Below are 22,233 nucleotides of genomic sequence, written 5' to 3'. Positions count from 1 at the left end.
ATTTAGCTGCTGTGGTCAGCTTGGTTTGTATCCTCGTGGCAAGGGGTGAGCCAAAGGGAGAGCAGCATTTGGGCTCTCACAGTCCCTCTTCCAGTGGAGTCTGACTTAGAGCAGCAGATTTTAAAATTAAAATTAAAATTAAAATTAAAATCGTCCAGTTGAAGTTGATGTGGCAGTGCCCTGCTGGGTCACCCTCCTCCCCCTCACACCCCAGAGCAGCTGGTGCCCTGCTCAGCACTGACCACAGCCACGTGCTGACACCAAAGAAAAAAAAAGAAGAAAAAAAAGAGGGAATTGTCTGTTTAGTCAGCACAGCTGAGGGAATCAGCAGCAGGGAATTTATCCCTCTCTGTTTTTCACGCCTCCTTCTGAGCGTGCAGTCCAAAGCACAGGGACCTGCTTTGGGTGGAGGAGTGGTGGTGATGCCAAACTTGGACTCTTTCAATGCTCTTCCAGTCCCGGGAATATTTGTTCCATCAGTAGCTTATAAAATCATTTTTGCCCTCAGAATCAGAGGGGGTGGTGGCACCTCTCACCCCACTCCTTCCCCAGAAGGATTTGCTCAGACTCTGAACTTTTGGATGATCCCTTCTGGCTGATCCCCATTTCCTGGGACAGGGGGAGAGCTCCAGGAGCAGGAGCAGATTGCTTTAGTGCTGTTTTACCCCTCTGAAGCAGCACAATGCAGCATTAGCACAGGGAAGGATCTGGTCCATTAACTTTTGAAATGAGCTTATCAAGGGAGATGGCAGCGCTGGTGGGAAAACAAGACATTCAAAGCTCCTTGCAAATCCAAACTCTCCTCCTCTAAAGCATCACACCTCATCAGCTGTGCTTGTAGCTCTCTCTCCTACAGATGACAGGGTAAAAAAAGGCTGCAAAGTGGATTTTCTCCTGCGGTTGTCGTCTTAATCTCCATCTTCCTCCTGTTAGCAACAAGCTCCAGCATTATCCCGGAGTTTTGCAGTGTCAGGGCTCTGACTGTGCTCCCTCTTTGGAAAGAATTGTTCACAGCAATTTAGTTCAAGGTACCACACAACAGCAGCAGGCCAGGCTGGTTTGGCTTGAACATGGCACAGTATGTAGTGGAAACTTGTGGGATTGTTGCCACATTATTCATGAGGTGAATTAAACCTTCTGGAGGTGAATAACACCAGGCATGGCATGCCCATCTTGGGGTTGTTTCCTTTGAAGTGTTCTTTCTGTTGTCGCTCTGACACGTTTGCATTCAGAAATATCCATGTGATTAAACAGCCACATGAAAAACTGGAGAAATTCCCCAAAGATCCCAAATGGGATCCTGGAGAGAGATTCCATTCCCTCAGAGAGCTTTGCTACCTGCCCTCATCCAGAATTAATCCATTCCCTTCTGAAAGCCAAGTAATGCAGCAAGAAGATAATTTGGGCTTTTGTGAAGCTTGGTTTGGGTCTTTGCCTTGTTGGTAACATTGGTCCCTTTGGCTGGCTGGAAGCCTGGACAGTGGAATCACTGGTGGGCCCAAAAAGCACCGACCACAAGGAGCCTGTTCATAAGGGAATCCCAATCCCAATCCCAATCCCAATCCCAATCCCAGTCCAGAGTGTGGGGGAACACAGCTCACAGAGCCACAGGATGGTTTGGGTTGGAAGGGACCTCAAAGCCCACCCAGTGCCACCTCTGCCATGGCAGGGACACCTCCCACTGTCCCAGGCTGCTCCAGCCCCAGTGTCCAACCTGGCCTTGGGCACTGCCAGGGATCCAGGGGCAGCCCCAGCTGCTCTGGGAATTCCATCCCAGCCCCTGCCCACCCTGCCAGGGAACAATTCCTAATCTCCCATCCAGCCCTGCCCTCTGGCACTGGGAGCCATTCCCTGTGTCCTGTCCCTCCATCCCCTGGAAATTGTCTCTCTCCAGCTTTCCTGGGGCTCCTCCAGGCCCTGCAAGGCCACCCTGAGCTCAGCCCAAAGCTTCTCCTGTGCAGGTGAACAATGCCAGCTGTGCCAGCCTTTCCTCCCAGCAGAGCTGCTCCAGCCCTCTGCTCATCCTGGAGCCTCCTCTGGGCTGGCTCAGTTTCTCATTCTCAGTCAGGACAGTGAACGATGTCACCTCCTCTTTCAGTGACAGACACAAACACCCCCATGGACACACAGACAACCTGCCCACCTTCCCAAGGGGATTTATGAAGTGAAAGCCTTCATACCTGGCTGAATTTTGAGGAATGCTCTCTGAAATGCTGGCCTTGAATTCTGTGTCCAGTCATGAGGGCAGCCCCGGACTAGCTGGGCTTTTATCCCTGTGCTGCCATCTGAGAGAATCACAGGATGTTACATTAAATATTCCTGGTGAGACCAGAGCAAACCCTTTGCTCTGTGATTAATAATGTGTTAAGCCACAGTTCCAAATTATTTCAACTTTTCAATGGTTATGGGAACATTTACAAGACTGATGGCTGGGCCTTACACTGCCAAGAGGCTGAAAGAGCTGTCATTTATTACAGGGGCTTCTTGTGGCCAAATTATGTAACACTACCCTGCTAAACTGCAGAAAAAGAATGATGAGCTTTGCCACAGCATCTTCCCAAATTAAAAATCGAGTGAAGCTTTCAGCACTACAAATGTTTTTGTGAGTGGGGAGAGGGAGGGAGTGAGGAAATGCCATTAGACTTCACCAAAAATACAAAACCCCAAACACTTCTGGACTGTGGTGGTGCAACAGAGATTTGCTCCTTGGGTTGGCTGATTTAATCCTGTCACACCACAATATTTGGTGGTGATTTTTTGCTCAGTTTCATCATGTGCTTATAATGGAATCCCAGAATGGTTTGGCTTGGAAGGGGACTTAAAAATCATTTTGTTCCAGCCTCTTCCATGGGCAGGGACACCTTCCACTTCCAGGCTGTTCAGAGCTCCATCCAACCTGGCCTTGGACACTTCCAGGGATGGGGCATCCACATAACCCAACCTATTCATGATTTCCCAAATATTTTTTTGTAACAACTTCTTAACCCTCCCAGTGCTGCTCTGAATTCTATTAATTGTCCTCTCCCTGCTGCCAGTTAAATTCTCTTCTCCTCCCTTCTTGTGACACAAGGAATTTTCCTTTGATGATAATCAACAGATCTCATTAAGCATTTGAAGGGACTGAGGATTTCCAAGGCTCCCACATCAAGGATTTGCTAATTTTGGGCCCAGGGGAAGCTGCCCTCAGTGTCCCCATGTGTGTGCACATGCCACAGCCCCGTGTCACCCCAGCTCCCCCAGGCAAAGGCTCCATTACTCTGCGAGCAGGGAATTTTCAATCGTGATTAAAAGAAGGAGAGAGCTCCACTGCACAGAGAACAGGAAAAGGCTGAGGAAGCTCCAGGAAAACACTTTGGCATTCTGTGACTGTTTCATCTGATCCTCCTTCTGTTCCCAAAACAACCCATCCACTTTTGCCACCCATACCCTGCCCTGCCTAAAGCAGGGGAGAGAAAAGGTCTTGGGAAAGATGCTGAGATCTGCTGAGACCCCAGAACTGAGCCAAAACTTGTGTTGAAATAGCAGGACCTGAAAAAAAAAATGTTGTTCCAAACCTGTAGTTCTCCATGAAATCCAAATCAGTGCTCCAGGCCAAAAAATCCTCCTGGTTCCATCAAAGGCCAATAAAAATCCAGCTGGCCAAAATTCCACATGACCATCAGGATGTTCAAATCCTCACCACAGCTTTTCTTTGCTGCACACCTTCCATGAGGCCTCGGGGCAACTAAAACCAACAATTTTTTCCTCAAATTTTTCATCTGAGATAATTTTTGTCAAACTAAGAAAAATTAAAAAGTCCTAATGACTCTTTGTTGCTTCCACAAGTGAGGTGCAGGTGTCAAAGAAACTTAGAATTCCTCTGCTCCATCATCAATTTGGACTCTTTGAGGAAAATCTGACACATTTTGCAATAGATTGATTTTTCTGCACTCCTCCAGAAACAATTAGTTTAAATAGTATCAGTTTAAATATGAAGAAATAGGGAACAAAATAGCTTTTTGCTGTTCCCTTCCTCAACTTCCCCATGGGAAAAGAAAAAAAAAAAATAACAAATCCCTACCTCGGACACCTCCAGATAAAAGGCCATGGGAAATAAGAGCCAAATATTGCTGGTCCTGTTCTTTCTGAGCTTCAATAATTCATTCCCTGCTGGGCTGCTGGAACTCAAACTTACAGGCAAAGTAGTTTCTTTACAAAGAAGTACTTTCACTTGACAAAGTGCTTGCATTGTTGTGTTTCCACTGACCTGCACTTCCAGCAGAACTGGAATAAAATGTAATTGGAAAATTGATAGGAAACACAAGAAACAAATGATCTGGGTTGTACTGAGTGAGTTGCAGTTCATGCTCTGTGGAAGCCGGGCCCAGCATGTGCCATGTGGAATGTCAGGATTTAGGTTGGGATGGGGTTGTTATATTTCTAATTAATTTCCAGTAGTCACATTCCTACTGGGAATAAGCAATTGCTGGTCTGTCTCCCTTTTCCCTTTAGAAATGTGTGATTAAGGTGAAAAAAGAATCTTCATTCTTTGAGACAGCTCTGGGAAGCTGAGCTCAGCTTAGCCAGGCAGGAGTTCAGCCTTGGTGGGTGATTGAGCACGTCCTCACCTCAGGGCCCAGATGTCCAGGTGTGCCTTGAGGAGAAGCCAAGGTGGCCCTATTGATCTGTCACCTGTCCCAGAGCACCTCGAGTTTCAGATAAAGGGCCTTGTGCACAATATTTGCTCCTTTTGTCTCTCTGGTTAAAATAAACCCCTCTTCTTGGAGTACAAAGTAAAGGCAGTGGCTGGGTGTCTAATTTGGCAGCCAGGGAAAAATTTATCGTGGTGGGAGAAGGGCTCAGAGCTGGTTGGATTCAGCATTACCCCAGTGTCTTCTTGAACATCTCACATCCCTTTTATCACCTGCCTTGTGTCCATCCCGTCCCATAGCTCCTCCCAGACGTTGTGACTGACACTGTAGGAAGTACCAGAGGGAATAAACCCATCCCTGAGCTCCCCCAGCACCCAAACCTGATCCACTGCAAGCATGAAGGAGAGAATCGTGGAATCCCAAATTGGTTTGCGTTGGAGGAACCTTAAAACTCATCCAGTCCCCCCCCTGCCATGGCAGGGACACCTCCCACTGTGCCAGGCTGCTCCAAACCCCAGTGTCCAACCTGGCCTTGGGCACTGCCAGGGATCCAGGGGCAGCCACAGCTGCTGAAATTCCATCCCAGCTCCTCCTCTCCCTCCCAGGGAAGGATTTCTCCCTGATATCCCATCTAACCCTACGTTCTGTCAGTTTGAAGCCATTCCCCTTGTCCTGTCTAAGGACTTGGGAAGTTTTCAAAGAGAACACACCAAATTTTATTTCTGTTTCCCACCCTGGAGGTTAAACAGACCTCAGGAACCCAGCAGGAGCCAGGGGGTGCTGCCCCATGAGCAGACATCTGTTAGGTTGCTTGGGATTTAGCAAGGATCCCATGGAGATGTAAAGCTATGGAGATCTCAGTCAGTTCTGCAGTGTGGAACAGCAAAATCCCCATTCACAGAATCACAGAATTCACAGAATTCACAGAGTGACCAGGTTGGAAGAGACCTTCAAGAGCATCGAGTCCAGCCCAGCCCCAACACCTCAGCTCAGCCCTGGCACCCAGTGCCACATCCAGGCTTTGTTAAACACACCCAGGGATGGTGACTGCACCACCTCCCCGGGCAGCCACTCCACAACTTTATCACCCTTTCTGTAAAAAACTTTTTCCTGATACCCAGCCTGTGTTTCCCTTGGTGCAGCTCGAGGCTGTGTGCTCTGGTTCTGTCAGTTCCTGGAGAAGGAGCCCAAGCCCAGCTGGCCACAGCCACCTCTCAGGAGCTGTGAGAGTGCTGAGGTCACCCCTGAGTCTCCTTTTCTCCAGGCTGAGCACCCCCAGCTCCCTCAGTGGTTCCTCACAGGGTTTGTGTTCCCAGCCCCTCTCCAGCCTCGTTGCCTCCTCTGGATGTGCTCCAGCATCCCAAGGTCCTTCCTTGGAAGATGCTGCTTATTGGAGCTGCTGCTGACTGGGGCTCGAATCAGGAAATTTAAAAATTTCTCATTAAACACTCATATGAAATGTTAGAGACAGATGGTTTTAGGCAGAAATGCCTGGGTTTCGTTTTTTCCCTGTTTACCTCTGAGCCTGGGAGCCTTGATTTTGGTGAGGCAGGACACCTGGGAGTGAGGCAGGTCCAGTTTTAGCTAAATGCTCCTCGTGCAATGTCTGGATCAAGGAAGGTTCCAAAGCAGCAGTGCTCTGGCAGCAGCAGTAGGAGAGAGGCTGTGGCACTGTGCTTGCACGCAGGAGAGTATGGGCTGCAGCTGTGTCACGACTGCCTAAAGCCATGTGGGAATCAGGAGGAAATCAGGGAAAGCACCATCCTGCAGCTCAGAGAGAGTTCAGCAAGGTGCATCCTTCAAATAATCCATCCCTGCCACAACCACAGGACGTCCCCCCTGCCCAGATATTCCCAAAGCAACTTCTGTAATAATCTAATAATCCCTCGACAATATTTTCCGGGCATTGCTGCTTTTTTTTTTTTTTCCCTTAGACACACTCTCCCTCCCAAGGCGTCTCTGCTGGGAGAAGAGTGCCACCTCATGACTGATGCTGAGGATGGAACGAGCCCAGCAGGGAAGCTGGGATTGTGCAGGACAGGGACAGCCCTGGGCTCCCAGCAGCTTTTCATCCAGCACCACGACACCCTGAGACCATCACCCCCCCTCCAAAACTCGAGTTTGTGTGCTCTGCTGAACACAAAACCCAGGGCTGAACACGAATTCATTCATTGCTCGGGAGAGCTGTCATTATGGAAGCTTCTATACAAAGTTTTTCCTGCTTTGAAAGCCCCCTCATTTAATTCCAGACTCTTTTCCATCATGTTAAGCACCTCTCCTCTGGGAATTCTGCAATTTGGATGTGAGCACCCTCACCTTGCTTCCCTTTCCACACACACTCTTCTCAAGTTCTTTATTTTTTCCTTACTAAAACCAACAATTTTTTCCTCAAATTTTTCATCTGAGATAATTTTTGTCAAACTAAGAAAAATTAAAAAGTCCTAATGACTCTTTGTTGCTTCCACAAGTGAGGTGCAGGTGTCAAAGAAACTTAGAATTCCTCTGCTCCATCATCAATTTGGACTCTTTGAGGAAAATCTGACACATTTTGCAATAGATTGATTTTTCTGCACTCCTCCAGAAACAATTAGTTTAAATATTATCAGTTTAAATATGAAGAAATAGGGAACAAAATAGCTTTTTGCTGGCTTTTTGCTGTTTTTTTGGTCCCTTCTGCCCCTACTTTCGATGAATTCAGGCATTGAGGAAAGTGCCAGACTGAAAAGCCCGGAGCTTGAAGTGTGCTGTTCATATTTTTTTCCACAATAGAAACATCAGGAGAGTAGAACTGAAGATTTACTAAAATCCCAACCCTATTGCTGCTCTTCTCCTTTATTGGACCCATTGCTAAATGAGGGCAGTAATTAAAGATCCCAATCAGCTTCTTCCCCACCACCTCCAGTTCAAGCACAGTCAATGAAAACCAAGTGAATATTAATTTTTCCAAAATGGTCATTGATCTACCAGCAGCTGTATTAATAGCCTCTACTATTGGACAGGATGCCAAGCAGATAAATATGGATACAAAATCTGACATAACTCGAATATTAAATAGCATTTCAGAAGTGAAAGATTTTGCATCTCATTCCCCCAGGCAGCCACTTTCTGCTCCCTCCTGCATCTCAAAAATATGCTGCTCATGTTGTCAGATAGCCAAATATTATTAACCTGAAAGCATCAACTTAATAAGTCTTATCCCATGAAGAGAGGAAAAAAAAAAAAACAACTCAGAATAAAAATCAAAACCCACTTGCCACTCAGTGGGAGGATTTTACAGCGCAGATGATTTTCTGTGCAGAACTGCAAGAAGGCCTGCAAAAGTTCATCAGAAATCAGAGCTGCAGGGAGCCTGGCATTGGCTGAGTCTTTTATGGTGATCAAGATATCAATAAACACTCATTTATATTTTAATTAAAGACCGCTGTTGGGTCAGATGAACTCAGAGCTTAACGTGTTTAATGGTTTCCCTTAAAGAGATTTTTATAAAGGGCTTGATCAATCACATTAAACAATGACATGAACAAATGTTATGTTGCTTAAACTCCCTCCCACTAAGAAAATTAAAGGGGATAAGATCTACTACCCAAGCCCAGCACTTAGAATATAACAACCCCAGCCCAGATATTCCTCCTCCTCCCAGAGCTTGGGATTTACAGCTTTCTTCTGCAAACCATGGAGCTCCTCTCCCCCAGTCCTCTTGCTACTCTTTCAGGTGAAGCAGAAGACAAAAATATCATCTCTGAACACGGGATATCTTTAGAAAAGCTGATTTCTTGAAGTTTTCTCTTCTAAAATCAAGTTCCACCCACCCACGTGTGGCTTGTCCCAGCCCACCTAAAAGGATGCAGCGTTACGAAACCACCCGGGCGACCCCACTGAACTGGGCTGTTGCTTCCCAAAAATTCCAGTGATTTTGGGACCTTTGCTTGTGCTGCATTTCCAAGCATCACTTCTCACCAGCATCTGCCTGGCAGGAACAAGTGCTTTACCCTGAGCTCTCTTTCATCTCCCCCTCTGCTCTCACAGCAGCCAGGCTTCAGCCACAAACCTCAAAACAACCCCCAGAATGTTTGGTGGGTGATTCACAGATTTTGCTGTCAAAAAGCTCCCGATCTTGCCTTATTTCCTGGATTTTACAGCATGCCAAGCTGCGTGTTCACACTGTTTTGTCTTTAATTTCAAACGTTTCCACAGGAAAATGTGACATTTTTATAAAAAGCTCCAAGTCGGGAAAGTTCAGCACGGAGCAAACCTTGGATGTTCAGCATTTTAAGGAGAGGAACAAAAGTCATCCAAACATGCAGACTGCAATTAGGTGTGGAAGAAGTGGTGGAATAGATCACACTTCGATTTTAATGAAATGTTTATCCCCCAGACGTGACAGCACAAGTGTGCAGCAGGCACAAAGGGTCACAAAAAATGCTTCTTTTGCAGAGAACACCAGTCCAAGGAAAGGGGGTTTTTCTCCCAGCTATCCCTTGGCATTAATTCCCATGAGTAGGAATGGAGCAGTGCCTTGCTTTGGTGTCAGTCCCATTGCACTGGGGGCTGAGTTCCTGTGCCCCAGCAGAGGTGCAGATGTTGAGGGTTGTGTTTATTTTTCCACTAAAGATTGACTCTCCATGCATGTTCCTTGAAGGATGCCATCTTGGAAGAGCTCCTGCACAAAAAAAATGATCAATCCTTTTTTAAGTCCAAATGTATTTCACAGAATCTCAGAATCCCAGAATGGTTTGGGTTGGAAGGGATCTCAAATCCCATCCAGTGCCACCCCTGCCATAGAAGGGACACCTCCCACTGTGCCAGGCTGCTCCAGCCCCAGTGTCCAACCTGGCCTTGGGCACTGCCAGGGATCCAGGGGCAGCCCCAGCTGCTCTGGCAATTCTATTCCAGGGCCTGCCCACCCTCACAGGGAGGAAATTTTTCCTAATTATCTGATCTAAACCTGTAATTTTTCATTTTGAAGCCATTCCCTGGCTCCTGTCCCTGCATCCCCTGGAAATTGTCTCTCTCCAGCTTTCCTGGGGCTCCTCCAGGCCCTGCAAGGCCACCCTGAGCTCAGCCCAAAGCTTCTCCTGTGCAGGTGAACAATGCCAGCTGTGCCAGCCTTTCCTCCCAGCAGAGCTGCTCCAGCCCTCTGCTCATCCTGGAGCCTCCTCTGGGCTCTCTGCAGCAGCTCCAGCTCCTCCCTGGGCTGGGACAGGGCTGGGGCAGCTCTGCAGGTGGGCTCTCACCTGTGGGGGCACAATCCCAATCCTTTCCTGCTGTCCACACTGGAGCTCAGCCCAGGTCATATTTGCCTTTCTGGGATGCAAATGCACATTTCTGGGTCGGGCATTTTCTATTCTTCACTTCCTACTTGTATTTTATATGTGCCCAGTTCCCATCTTCTGCCTCCCCAGCAAGGAGTGGAGAGAGAGGAACCTGCTTCTGATCCATCCAGGATCCTCTCGGCTCCATCCAGATCCACTCAAGATCTTTTCAGCTCCATCCACATCCACCCAGAGTCCTCTCAGTTCCATCCAGATCCATCCAGGATCCTCTTAGCTCCATGCAGATCCACATAGGATCTTCTCAGCTCCACCCAAATCCACCCAAGATCTTTTCAGCTCCCTCCACATCCATCCAGGGTCCTCTCAGCTCCCTCCATATCCACCCAGGATTCTCTCGGCTCCCTCCAGATCCATCCAGGATTCTCTCGGCTCCATCCAGATCCACCCAAGATCTTTTCAGCTCCCTCCACATCTACACAGGATCCTCTCAGCTCCATCCAGATCCATCCAGGGTCCTCTCAGCTCCATGCAGATCCACCCAGCATCCTCTCAGCCCCTCACTCTGGTGGCTCAGCTCCTACTGCTCAGTGAAAACCCCGCAGGACCCTTCTCCAGGCAGGCAGCAGCTGGAATCAGAGCCTTGCTGCCTCTTCCTGGGCATTTTCATGGAATTGTGGATCAGGATGCCTGTGAAGCATGGCAGGGGAGAACATCCCACCTGCAGGATTGGGGAGAAAGCCCTTGGATGAGTAGCAGTGTGTTTTTAGAAGGTCAGGATAGCTCTTCTCCTCACTCAGCGCTTTGGAAAACGGAGCTGCAGCTTCTTTTAACCAAAATTCCCATCAATCCCCCTGTGGCAGGCGCCCTATAGGAAAAATAAAGCTCTTGTGTGGTGCTGATCCAAAATCTGGGGAAGCTCTGGATCCATAAATGTATCCCAAGAGGCAAACACAGAGCAGGGCACAAAATCCTGGCATTTCATGTCCCAGCTCCTCGGAACCGAGTTCCCGGTTTGCAAGGGCTCCAAGTGCCAGCTCTGGAACCAGCTTCTCTCCCTCTGGTCAGACATTATTGGATTTAATAACTTTCCCAGATTTAGATGACAGAAAAATGTAATCATCACCCACTGGGAAAAGATCATCTGAAAAACAACATCAAAATTCAGACACATCAGGATTTGCTGGGCACAGCCTCAGTATGAGGCTAAAATGAGGTGAAATATTGGCTGAATTGTAAATTTATGGTAAAATTACAATTCTTTTGGTAAAATTACCATCTCTTTACAAGCAGTTTATTGGGAATTTGTTGGTAGTTTGCTAAAAGTGGCAGCACATTTGAGGCTGGATCAGACAAACTCTCCTGCCCCAGCAGGTACCACTTGTCAGAAAGCAAGAAATTAGGCACAAATTACCCAGCATTTAATTCCTGATAGGAGAAACAGTAACCAAGTAAATCAAGCATTTCTAATTCAGCATTTTTCCACTGGAAAATATCATTTGACTAGCATTGAAATCTCCTGCTGGGGGAAAAAAAAAGCATTTTTAACGGTTTGTAAAAGACTAAAGCATGCCCATTTTTTTCTTATTTAGTTGTTGCATTACGCAATATGAAGAAGACAGAATGAAACCAGAATGCTTTGACCCATTCAAGTTACATTTTGTTTAGAATTTAACTTAATATAAACTTCATTTTTTTTTTAATGCCTGTTATTTGTTTTAGCAAGAAATAGAATTCAGAGCGTCAGAAAGTTCAACTGACTTGAAATTATGGCTTCAATTTCCTTTGCATATTCATCTCTGTGCAAATGGGAGCTGATAATCTGCGTGTTCTCCTGCAGAGCTGTGATTTTCTTACGGGGTGGGGTGGCCAGAGCAGCTGCTCCAGCCCACTCTCTCCATGGCAATTTGGATTTTCTGGATCGAGCTGCTCCCTGCTCCCTCCTCAGCTACCACAGAGACCCCCGAGCAGCATTCACAGATGGTGTCAGCAAATAAAATCTCAAATACAGTGATCTTCTCCTGAGTAAGAGAGGTGAAAATAGAAATATCAAATTACACGTATCGTTTGCAGGGAAAAACCCACACCAGTTTTAACATTATAAAAGGAAAAAGAAAACAAACAAAACCCAGCAAAAGTTAACTCCTTATATTCTAACAAGAATGAAAAACAGCTGTCCTCCCTCCCTTCCTCTCCCATTCAGCTCACAGCCCCACAACACAAGGGTTTCACACCAGACATGCTGAAGCAAAGGTATTTTAAATATTTTAAAGGCTCCCAGGCACCTGTGCAGTTTTGACTTCTTTCAGGACGTTTTGACATTTCTCAGGGTGAGATAAACAACCAATTTCCAGGTGTGCTCTGAACCTCTGAACCAAATTATCAGAACCCCTGGGATTTGCCCTTTGCTATCTCTGAAAGAGACATTATATATATATATATATAAAATAGATATTTGTGGGGTGTTTACTCAAATAAACTGAAACTATCATAGCTTTATTGTCAGCTGTACCTAAATTCTATTATTTGATGCTTCCAGCTTTAAAATACTGCAGAGAATTCAGGGTCCAACACGACGTTTTGCTTCCTTCTTTTTAGCTTGATTAAAGAGGGACCAATTAACTCCCATGGAATGTTTCTGACACCAACTTGGTGGCACTCTGGAAATTTTATTCCAAATTTCTCTCTTCTTTTTTTTTTTTTTTTTTTTTTTTTTTCCTTGAGGCAATCATTTTCACACCGGGGAGAGCTGTTTAGTACAAATTTGACAGCAAAAAAAAATTCTCGAGGAGGAAGAAGGAAGAGAATCTACTGCCAGCACATCTCCTGCTTTTCCATCTCAGCGTGTTCCTGGTGGCACAGCAGTGAAACACAGCCAGCAAAGCTGGGGAATTTGCCAAAGCCCACACAGGGTCTGCAGGAGAAGAGAGGGATCAAGCAGGGGGTCTTGACTCCGAGCCTTTGGCTTGTTTTTAATAGCCCACGCTGCTTTCTTCTTCTCCTGAGCACCCAAAAATAGCCAAGTGACAAATCCTTCACCAAATATATTGGAGTGCAAAGGGTCAGCGGGGCAGAGAGCACGGCCCTGCCTCGCTGCTGGGTCCTGGGTACAATCCTGGAAATCCACCTGGGATTCCTGGAGCTACAGAAAAGGTGCAGGTCCATCCAATTCCCTCAATATTGGTGTCATTGGAGAGGGATTTCTCTGCAGAGGGACTTTGGACACCAGCCTGGAGGGACAGGACACAGGGAATGGCTCCCACTGCCGCAGGGCAGGGATGGATGGGATACTGGGAATGAGGAATTGTTCCCAGGCAGGGTGGGGAGGTCCTAGAATAGAATTCCCAGAGAAGCTGTGGCTGTCCCAGGATCCAGGAGTGTCCAAGGCCAAGCTGAACGGGGTTTGGAGCACCCTGATCTAAGAGAAGACCCCCACCCATGGCAGGGTTGGAACTGGAAGATCTTTGATGTCCCTTCCAACCCAAACCAGTCTGGGATTCTTTGCTCACAGTGGTGAAGCAGAATTATCCCATCTTCCCCCCCCCCCCGCCCCAGACAAGGTGCAAAACTCAGCTCTAAGGCCACAGGTCAGGGCTTCTGGTGCTTCCTGAGTGCCACAGCTCCATCAGGAGCACATGGAGGCTGCAGAAATTTATCTCAAGGGGTCCCTTCACATTTAGTTTTGGTTTTAAAAGGTTCCGTCTTGGTTTGAAAAGCCAGGTGTCTGCTAAGGAAGGCAGGAGCCTCCCTTGAAATGGAAAATGCAAACCCCCTCCCTCCAAATTATTATAAATTTGACATTAAGGGGCTCTCAGGCAAAAAGATATGGGAATAGGAATAACAGTTCTTTATTAGGAAAATTAAAAATACAAATGCAATATTACAAAAAAAAAACCCAGAAAACAAACCATTGACAGGGTCAGAGCAGGCCCTGGCAGCCTGTGGGTCAGGGTGGTGGCAGCAGTCCCATTCCATGGGGGCTCAGCCCTCCTGCAGTGCCAGCTGTGCTTCTGCTGGAGCAGGATCCTGGACAAGGCTGGAGTTTTCCTCTGGAGCTCCAGGGCTGCTGGAGATGGGCCTGGGCTCCCTCTGGGAATGCAGTGAAGAAAGCTGCTCCCCTGGGAATGCAGTGGGGCAGAAAGCTGCTCCTCTGGGAATGCAGTGGGGCAGAAAGCTGCTCCTCTGGGAATGCAGTGGGCAAAGGCTGCTGTGGTGTTCCCCAGGTCAGATTGTATCCAGGTAGGAATGCTTGGCTCCTCCCCTGGGCACAGCATCTCCCCATGGGATGATGGAATTTTCTCAGCCAGGCAGGGACACTCACTGGCCATGAACAGAAGATAATTAATAATTAATGGCCCATGGACAGAAGAGATCTCCTGGAGGGAGGATTGGCTGTGGGAGAGATAAAGAAAAAACTGCCCAGTGAACAGCAGAGAACTGCCCCAGCTCTGACAGACGGGAATAAAACACAACCCCAGCCACACCTTTCAGCCTGAGACAGGTTCTCATTATCCAAATGAACCTCGTGACAAAGTAGATCAAAACCTCTGCAGGGATACCTCAGCAAAGGCTGCTGTGGATTCAGAGAGCGTGAAAGGAATTCAACAGGAGCATCACAGGCACGTGGAAGCCTCGGCTCCCAAATGGAAACCCCAGACCAAATTTTGTTCTCCTGCACACAAGTGAAACCCCACTCAGCCCAAAATCAAGAAGATTAATTGAAGAAGAAGATTAACCCCTGTGCTCCATGCACAATTTGCCGCTGAGTCTTACTCCAGGCTGAACTGTGAAGCAGAGTTCCCACAAAATGATTGAAAACAGCCACTCTTGTGGGATATCCCAGATAATTTAGTGCAGCAGGAATTCTGCCTGGTCCTGCCAAGTGCCAGCAGCAAATTGCTGAACCTCGAAATTGCTGTGACTGTCAGAGAGGTGCAGCCAGTCGTGGGCCATAATTCTTGGCTCCTCATTTCACTGAGAACCCGTTTTTTTATCCCAGAAATGGAATTTGAAAATAAAAAAAAAAAAAAAAATAGTGCTGTAATGAAAAAGGCCTGTCTTGAGTAAAGCAAAAGCTGAATGAGGCTGTCACTGTGTGGAAATGGCAGGGCTGGAAAATCACTGTATTTCAGCCCAAACATGGGTTTGATACCTTGGTTCTGAAGCAACCTTTTCCTCCTGATTGTTTTAGAGCATTTTATTTTTGATGGCTCTCATCCCAAAGGGAAACACTGCATGGCACCAGTGACTGACACTACATTTTATTGTCTAAACTACCATGAAATCTTCAATTTCTTGTAGAAGCAAAGACCTTTTTTTGGTGCCATTTAAAAGCAAACCAATTTAAAAAATTAATAATAATAAAAAATAATAAAACAACAAAAAGCCAAGATAGCTTGGCTGCCTAAAATTAAAAGTCTCCTTCACCCAATCCTCATAATTTAGTTTCACTGACTTGAAAAATCTAAATTTCCATTCTAGCACTGAAAGTGTTTCATCCAGCTGTGGAAAAGGAACGGGAATTAAATCATTGCTGAATGGGAGCCTAAATTAAAAATGGAGATCAACATTTCGGTTTGTTTTTAATGAGCTATAACTTTCATATAGTCCAATTAATTTTCTTGATTTCTGCAGAAAATTGTCCCTCCTCTTTCCCACCAGGCAGAACAATTTTTCCTAACCAAAGCAGCAGGATCTCTGAGTACTTGCTTTCCTTGTAATGAAAATTCCAAATTTCCAACTCACTCCCAAGTTGAATTTCAGCAGTACAGGGATTAGGAACAGATGACTCTCGGGAATGGCACCTTCCTTTGGGGAAACCCATCCAGGGCTCTCTGGTCAGATCGGGGAATGAGAGAAATATGAAATCATTTAGGTTGGAAAAGAACTTTCAGATCGTCGAGCCCAACCATCAACCAGCACCACCCCCATGTTCAGCACTGAACTCTGTCCTCAGGTGCCACATCCACACAGTTTTGGGTATTTCCAGGTGTGGTGATTCCAGCACCTCCCTGGGCAGCCCCTGCCAAGGCCTGAGCAGCCTTTCCATGGGGAAATTCCTGCTGCTGGCCAAGCTGAGCCTGCCCTGGCCCAGCCTGAGGCTGTTCCCTCTCCTCCTGTCCCTGTTCCCTGGCAGCAGAGCCCGACCCCCCCGGCTGTCCCCTCCTGGCAGGAGCTGTGCAGAGCCACAAGGTCCCCCTGAGCCTCCTTTGCTCCAGGCTCAGCCCCTTCCCAGCTCCCTCAGGAATTCTCCAGCCCCTTCCCAGCTCCCTTCCCTGCCCTGGACACGCTCCAGCCCCTCCAGGTCTCTCCTGCAGGACCAGAACTGGACACAGCCCTCGAGGGGCCTCTCAGAGCCAGCCCAGAGGGACAATCCCTGCCCTGCTCCTGCTGGACACACAATTCCTCACCCAGCCCTGCTGCCAGTGGCCTCTTGCCCCCCTGGGCACCCCTGGGCTCATGTCCAGCCCCTGGCACCAGCACCCCCAGGGCCTTTCCCAGCTTTCCAGCCCCTCTGCCCAGCCTGGAGCTCCATGGAATTGTTATTTACAGTGCCCTGTGAGCCGCCACACCCCTCTCCCTCTGTTATTTTGAGGGGAAACAAAACGTCCTTTAGAACTCAAAATCACATGGAAAATGTCACAAGAGGTGGTTTTGTCATAGGGCTTGGTTCTTCCCACCCTTCCCACCTGTGAAAGAGCAGGAAAATGGGAAGATCTTTGTATTTCCACATGTGCATTTGCTTGAGAATTAAAATGCAAACTTGTCCTGGAAGAACGAAGAGACAAATGAAGGCTTCAATATTTGTGTCAGGCCTAAAGAAAGAGAGCTGAGGTGGTGTTCCTGCCTGGCTGCAGCAGGGAGGTCCAGAGCAGCAGCTTTCCCACTTTTTTCTCTGGAAATCTTCACTCCACGGGGTCCAAGGTGCTGCAGGAAGGGCAAGGAAACACTGGAGCAATGTCACAGTGTGGTGACAGCTGGTAAATATCTTCCTAAAGGTGATGTTACAAGTGAGAAGTGCAGAGAAACAGCAGTTTTCAGCCATCAGAAGGAAGAAATGAGACCTTGGGAGAGAAGGCTTTAAAGAATGAGAATTACCTGGAACAGTAATCACAGCCCTGAAAAATATCTGGGACATTAAACTCCCAATGCTGGTTCTTCACAGGACCCTCCATGTGACTTTCCCTGATGCCACCAGTGCAGAGAGACAAAGGGCATTTCTAAAGTCTGCCATTTGTGCTCTCCAGATTTATTATTTTTAACTGTTTGTTATTGCCTTCTAAATAACTGATGTGTGGCAGGCTTGTCCAGGGCTTAAACAATTTTATTTACTAAATATTCCATATATACTGTTCAGCCCGGTAATACAATGCTAATAATGTGCAGTAATCAAAGCTGGCATCATTTTTGGCCTCTTAAATTCACTTCTCCTGATATTTTTGCCTGGGCAGTTGGGTTTGCCATATTTCCTGGGCAGCTGGGTTTTTCCCTTCCACTCCTGAGCATCCAAATTTTATCGCAGTGTTTGCCTGAGCTGTGGGTCTGGGATGGAGCAGGTTCCAAGTCACAGGTCCCTGTCATCCCCAGGGATTTCTTCACCCAGAGGACACTCTGGGATGTGACCTGAGCTTGCATCAGCACCTCTCTTTGTGCCTCTGGACAAAGCACAGTCTTTTCTTGCCCTGTAGGGTGAGGTTCAGCAGATCTGTGAAGAGAAGGTAACGAATAAATTAACCCCAGTTATCCCAATTCCACACCAGACACTATCCTAACATCCTTCAGGAGTTTTAATGGTATTTATGCCTTGCTCACCAGCCCAGCTCTCAGAATCAGGGTAACTAAAAGGTGACTCCAACCTTTAGGGGAGCCAAGGGTGATGCCTTGTGAAGGCTGCCCTAGAGCAGAGGCTGGGCAGAGCTAAAGAACAAGGCAGGGATTTATGAAAAGGATCTCCTCCATGGATCCACCTTGGGCAGCAGCAGAGCCCAGCCAGGGCTGCACCCAAGAGGAACCAAAATGGTCCCAAAATGCACGAGCGCTCCCGGGGGCTCTCACTGGGATCAGCTCTGCTCCATTTGCACCTTGCAGTTCATTGTCCCATTCCAGCTTTAGCCCAGGCACTCCCATCCTGCTTGTTTTTCTCTCTCCAGCCCACGCTGTTTGTGCTCCTGGGCCTGAGCTTTGGATCATTTGTCCTTGGTGCCCAGCTGGAGCAGGAATTGTTTTGTCTCCCTGCTCTGTGAACAGAGCTCACCATCCCATAATATGAAGCCCAAACTCACACACTAAAGCAGCACAGAATCTGAAACATAGAAAAGCCAAAACCTGAGGCATCAAGGGAACCCTTGGAGCATGGGATCAGGTGGGCTCCAGCAGAGGGAAGGTTTGGTGGCAATTCCTGTTACCCTGGGACCGTGCCGAGCGTGGCAGTGGGTTTGTGACAGCCAGGGGACAGAGGGTGGCACAGTGCCCCACACCACCTGAGACCCACAGCAGGTGAGTTGGTGAAACACAGGCAGAAGAGCAGTGTTTAATAAAGAAATTATTTTTAAAACCTTCTCTGGCAGACTGAGCCCTTCTTATTCAGCACATGCACAGGAGGAAAGGGCGTCAGTTTATGCTCCCTAAAACTGCTTTGTGAGCTCCACCTCGTGTGATGTCCAACCTCATTCTGTCCTTCTTACAGACAGAAAAAAAAAATAAATTAAAGACTTGGGGGAGCCGTGGGTCCTGATTACAGCACTCATTCCTTCTCTGTTGTTGCAGGGATGACCTGCCAGGCTCGCAGCTCCTACGTCACCAGTGAGATCCTCTGGGGCTATCGCTTCACGCCCGTCCTCACGCTGGAGGACGGCTTTTATGAGGTTGACTACAACAGTTTTCACGAAACCTACGAGACCAACACCCCCGTTTACAGTGCCAAAGAGCTGGCAGAGATGGCCAGCCGAGCAGAACTGCCCCTGACCTGGTCTGTTTCCAGCAAGCTGGACCAACACGCCGAGCTGGAAACGGAGGAGGAGGAAAAGAACCAAGAAGACCAAAACGAAAGAAACGGAGACGTGGCCAACTTGGAGAATGAGTCCAAAGTGTAGAAGCAGAGGAGAAATAAAGGCCACGCCACCTCCTTTATCTCCTCCCTCTCTGCTCCCTGTTTCTTTCTGCGACACGCCTTTAATTTTTTTCTCTTCCTGCTATTGGTAACTCACAGGAAATAAACACTTTAGATGAGGATTCCCAACTTCAACCCAAGAGATTCCCAGACTAAGCCAAGGCGTGGGTTAAAGCTGCAACACCCATCAGGGATGGTGGAATCTCCCCCTGGCAGTGACTGATGGCCCCTCTCCAGTGCAGACCTCCAGGTTTTTCCACATCAACAACACAAAAACCAATCCCTGACCGCAAAGGAAATGTATGCAAGGGATTTTAAAGGAAAGACTAATTAATGCCCATCAAAGCAATGGGCCTTGACTGAGTGTTTATGTATTTCAGGACAGTTTCACAGACTGGGTGACAGTGGATTGGGCCTTGCAGCTTTAAGAGGAAGGTGAGCAGAGGGACCTGCAATCCCACACGACCCTGTACATATGCCTTATGTAACTATTTCTCTCTACATTTAGTAATAAACGCCGCATGTACAAAAGTACTGTAGTAAAGAACTTCTAAATAATGTACACAGCTGTGTAATTAATGTAGGTTTAGAAACAGAGCTCTAGAAATATTGGGATGCAAAAACTAACTACCCGTCGAGTAGGCATTTCTCTTCAAATATTTGCAGTGTAAAATTGATTTTAATTTTATTTCTTTTTCCCCTCCCCTCTATGACTCTTCTAGTGCATAACATTTTCTTCAGTGTACCAGACTGGCAGCTATTTAGAGTACCTCACTGTTGGCCAAACAGATCGTTTCACTCACTCTAAAAAGCCATAAGTCTGGGAGAGGGCAGGGTAGAAAATTGTACACCTGACATACTGTGAAAATGTTTACAAATAAGGCAAAACCCTTCCTGGTTACTCTTTTTTGGGGGCAGTTCGACCAAAAAATTGAGGCTGTGGCAAACTCATGGCTAACCAGAATTCCCTGTATACTCTTCATATAACGAACATGTGTCATGTGGAGGGGTTATCCTTGACGTGCAATATCCAGGGAATCTGCGCCCACGGGATTTCGGTGGAGTAGTTTGCTACACACAAAAGAAACCCCACACACAAGCCATTGAAAAATGAATGTTGCACCTCAGCCAGTAGATTTTAGCTACTTCAGCTAGGAAAGAAACAGCTGGATTCCGTGTGGGGACAGGATCCATGGAATTTGCAATTTGCTGGTGCTGAGGCGCAGGGGGCACAACATCCCTGGGGGTGTCCTTCCACCTGGATTCCCAGGAGAACGCAGGGATCCTGCCACCCACGCTCAGGAGAGCCATTCCTCAGTGAGTTTCTCCACCTTAGGTAGCTCCCTGGTTGTTGCAAATCCCTGGAAAACCCTGGACATTGCATCCACAGGGCAGAGAGAACTCGCATCACTTCCACGGCAGTGGGGGAGCTCAGCCCCACAGAACAGCATTTCTGCCAGCAAAGGAGGAGAAGCTGCAGCCTTAATTTTGGGTGGTTTTTTTTTTCATGCCTGCCTAGTCCAGGAAGAAAGAAAACACTGAAGAGAATCCGAAGCTTTTTTCTTTTTTCTTTTTTTTTTTTTTTGTACAGAAAAAATTACGTTTAAATAAAAGAGAAAAAAAAAATAAAAATAAACCTCAGGAGAAACTTGGTGGGCAAGTGGAAAATTTGCACTGTGATATAGCTTTGGCATTGAATTCACACCTCTTTTCCTTTTTTTTTTTTTTTTAATTTTCTTTTTTGCTGGTACAACTGCCCCTTGCTAATTTTCAGAGAGGGTGGCTGATCTGGGGGGGGGCCTCCAGGTGAGGAGGGCACAGCAGGGCCTGGGGAAGGGAAGGGAAGGGAAAGGTCACACACCAGGGCAGATCAGGCTGGATGGGAAGAGGTTTTTTTTTTTTTTGGTTTCAGCACTGACCATTTTCCCCTAAAAGGCTTTCCCAGGATGCAGGGAATGGTGCAGGATGAGGATTTTGGGTGGATGATTCTGGCCGCTCAGTGAAGGTTGGGACACTTCTGGGAGACAGCACTTGGCCACGAGCTCGTCCTCCTGCCCCAGCACCAGCCCCGTGCTCCAGCCCATCCATCACCACCCCCGTGGCTCCCCACCAGGGCTGCTGAGGGTTTTTAGGGAAAAGTGGCTCCACAGCCCCCCTGGAAGCGTTGGGGCCGCGGAGCCGCATCCATCCCGCCAAAGGCGCACGAGCTGAAAGCAAAGCTTTCCCTCCGAGGACAAACCTGCTTTTGGCTCTCAGAATTCACTGGGCCACTCTAGAAGTCGTTGCTGCAGGTTGAGAAAATTTGTGTTGCGGCTCAGGGCCCTGATGAAATCTTTTTTTTTTTTGTGTCCTTCAGCACGGAAAAAGAGACTTTCCGCCACTGGGGCATGCGCATGTGTAAGCTTTATTTTTGTGAATAGGGCACTTACAGCTTAAGGTGTGTGTGTTTTGTCTCTTTCTCTCTCTCCGCCCCCCACCCCTGTATTTTCTTGTCTTTGGTATCCATGTAGTACGGACTGTAAAGTTTATGAAATCTCATTTTTGTAACATAAGCTTTAAAAAAAAAAAAATATAGAAGCCTCCAAAGCTTTCAACGGGGAAGCTTCACGTAAACTTTGTACTAGAATGTCCCTATCAAACACCTCTATTTTTCTACAATGATTGATTAAGCAGTTTAACAATGTATTTTGTGTCAATGATTTCAATTGAATTGGTACGAAGACAATTAAGAATTGAATGCTGTTAATTAACAATGGATTTTCAAGCCGTATATCCTGAGTGGTGTTTTCATTGACAGTAAATCATTTAACCCAGGAATTTCAGCTCTTAATCCTGAACAACATTCGAGGAAAGCTCAGTTCCCTATGGGAATATTTGTGGCAAATGACATCTAAGGGATGTGAATAACCTAACGTCTTAATGTAATTGGCTACAGAATTAATCCAGACCCATTGCACCTCTATTTCATTCACTAATATATTTTGATGGCTTTTTCTTGGAATATCCTGTGATTTCTGGGAGGAAAAGGATTTCCAGAGGTAAATGTGAGCTCTCAGTAATCTCCTGGAGCTCTCAATTCCTCCTTCACTGACCAGAAACATTGCTGAGTGAGAATGTGACCTTCAGCAGATTCTCCAAGCTCAGCTTGATCATTTCCCAACAAATACCACCTTATCAGAATTAAAATAAATCACCAAAATGATTTTGAAGTATCACCCAAGAA

At 47.1% G+C, this 22,233-nt stretch overlaps 1 protein-coding gene across 2 annotated transcripts in view; it reads left to right on the top strand.

The window, feature by feature from the left end:
• The window catches only part of KCNJ6 (potassium inwardly rectifying channel subfamily J member 6), a 163,586-nt gene extending 141,806 nt beyond the window's left edge, over positions 1-21,780 (top strand). For both annotated transcript variants that reach the window (XM_053970597.1, XM_053970598.1), the window contains one exon: positions 18,668-21,780. In XM_053970597.1, the coding sequence (XP_053826572.1) occupies positions 18,668-18,993 (326 nt within the window). In that variant the 3' untranslated portion in view covers positions 18,994-21,780. The remainder of the gene's footprint in view (positions 1-18,667) is intronic.
• Positions 21,781-22,233: the final 453 nt, after the last annotated feature.

Source organism: Vidua macroura, chromosome 2 (assembly GCF_024509145.1).
Source record: "Vidua macroura isolate BioBank_ID:100142 chromosome 2, ASM2450914v1, whole genome shotgun sequence".
In the NCBI taxonomy this organism is placed as follows: Eukaryota; Metazoa; Chordata; class Aves; order Passeriformes; family Viduidae; genus Vidua; species Vidua macroura.
The sequence above is the reverse complement of the archived record's forward strand: the minus strand, read 5'-3'. Positions and strand labels throughout refer to the sequence as shown.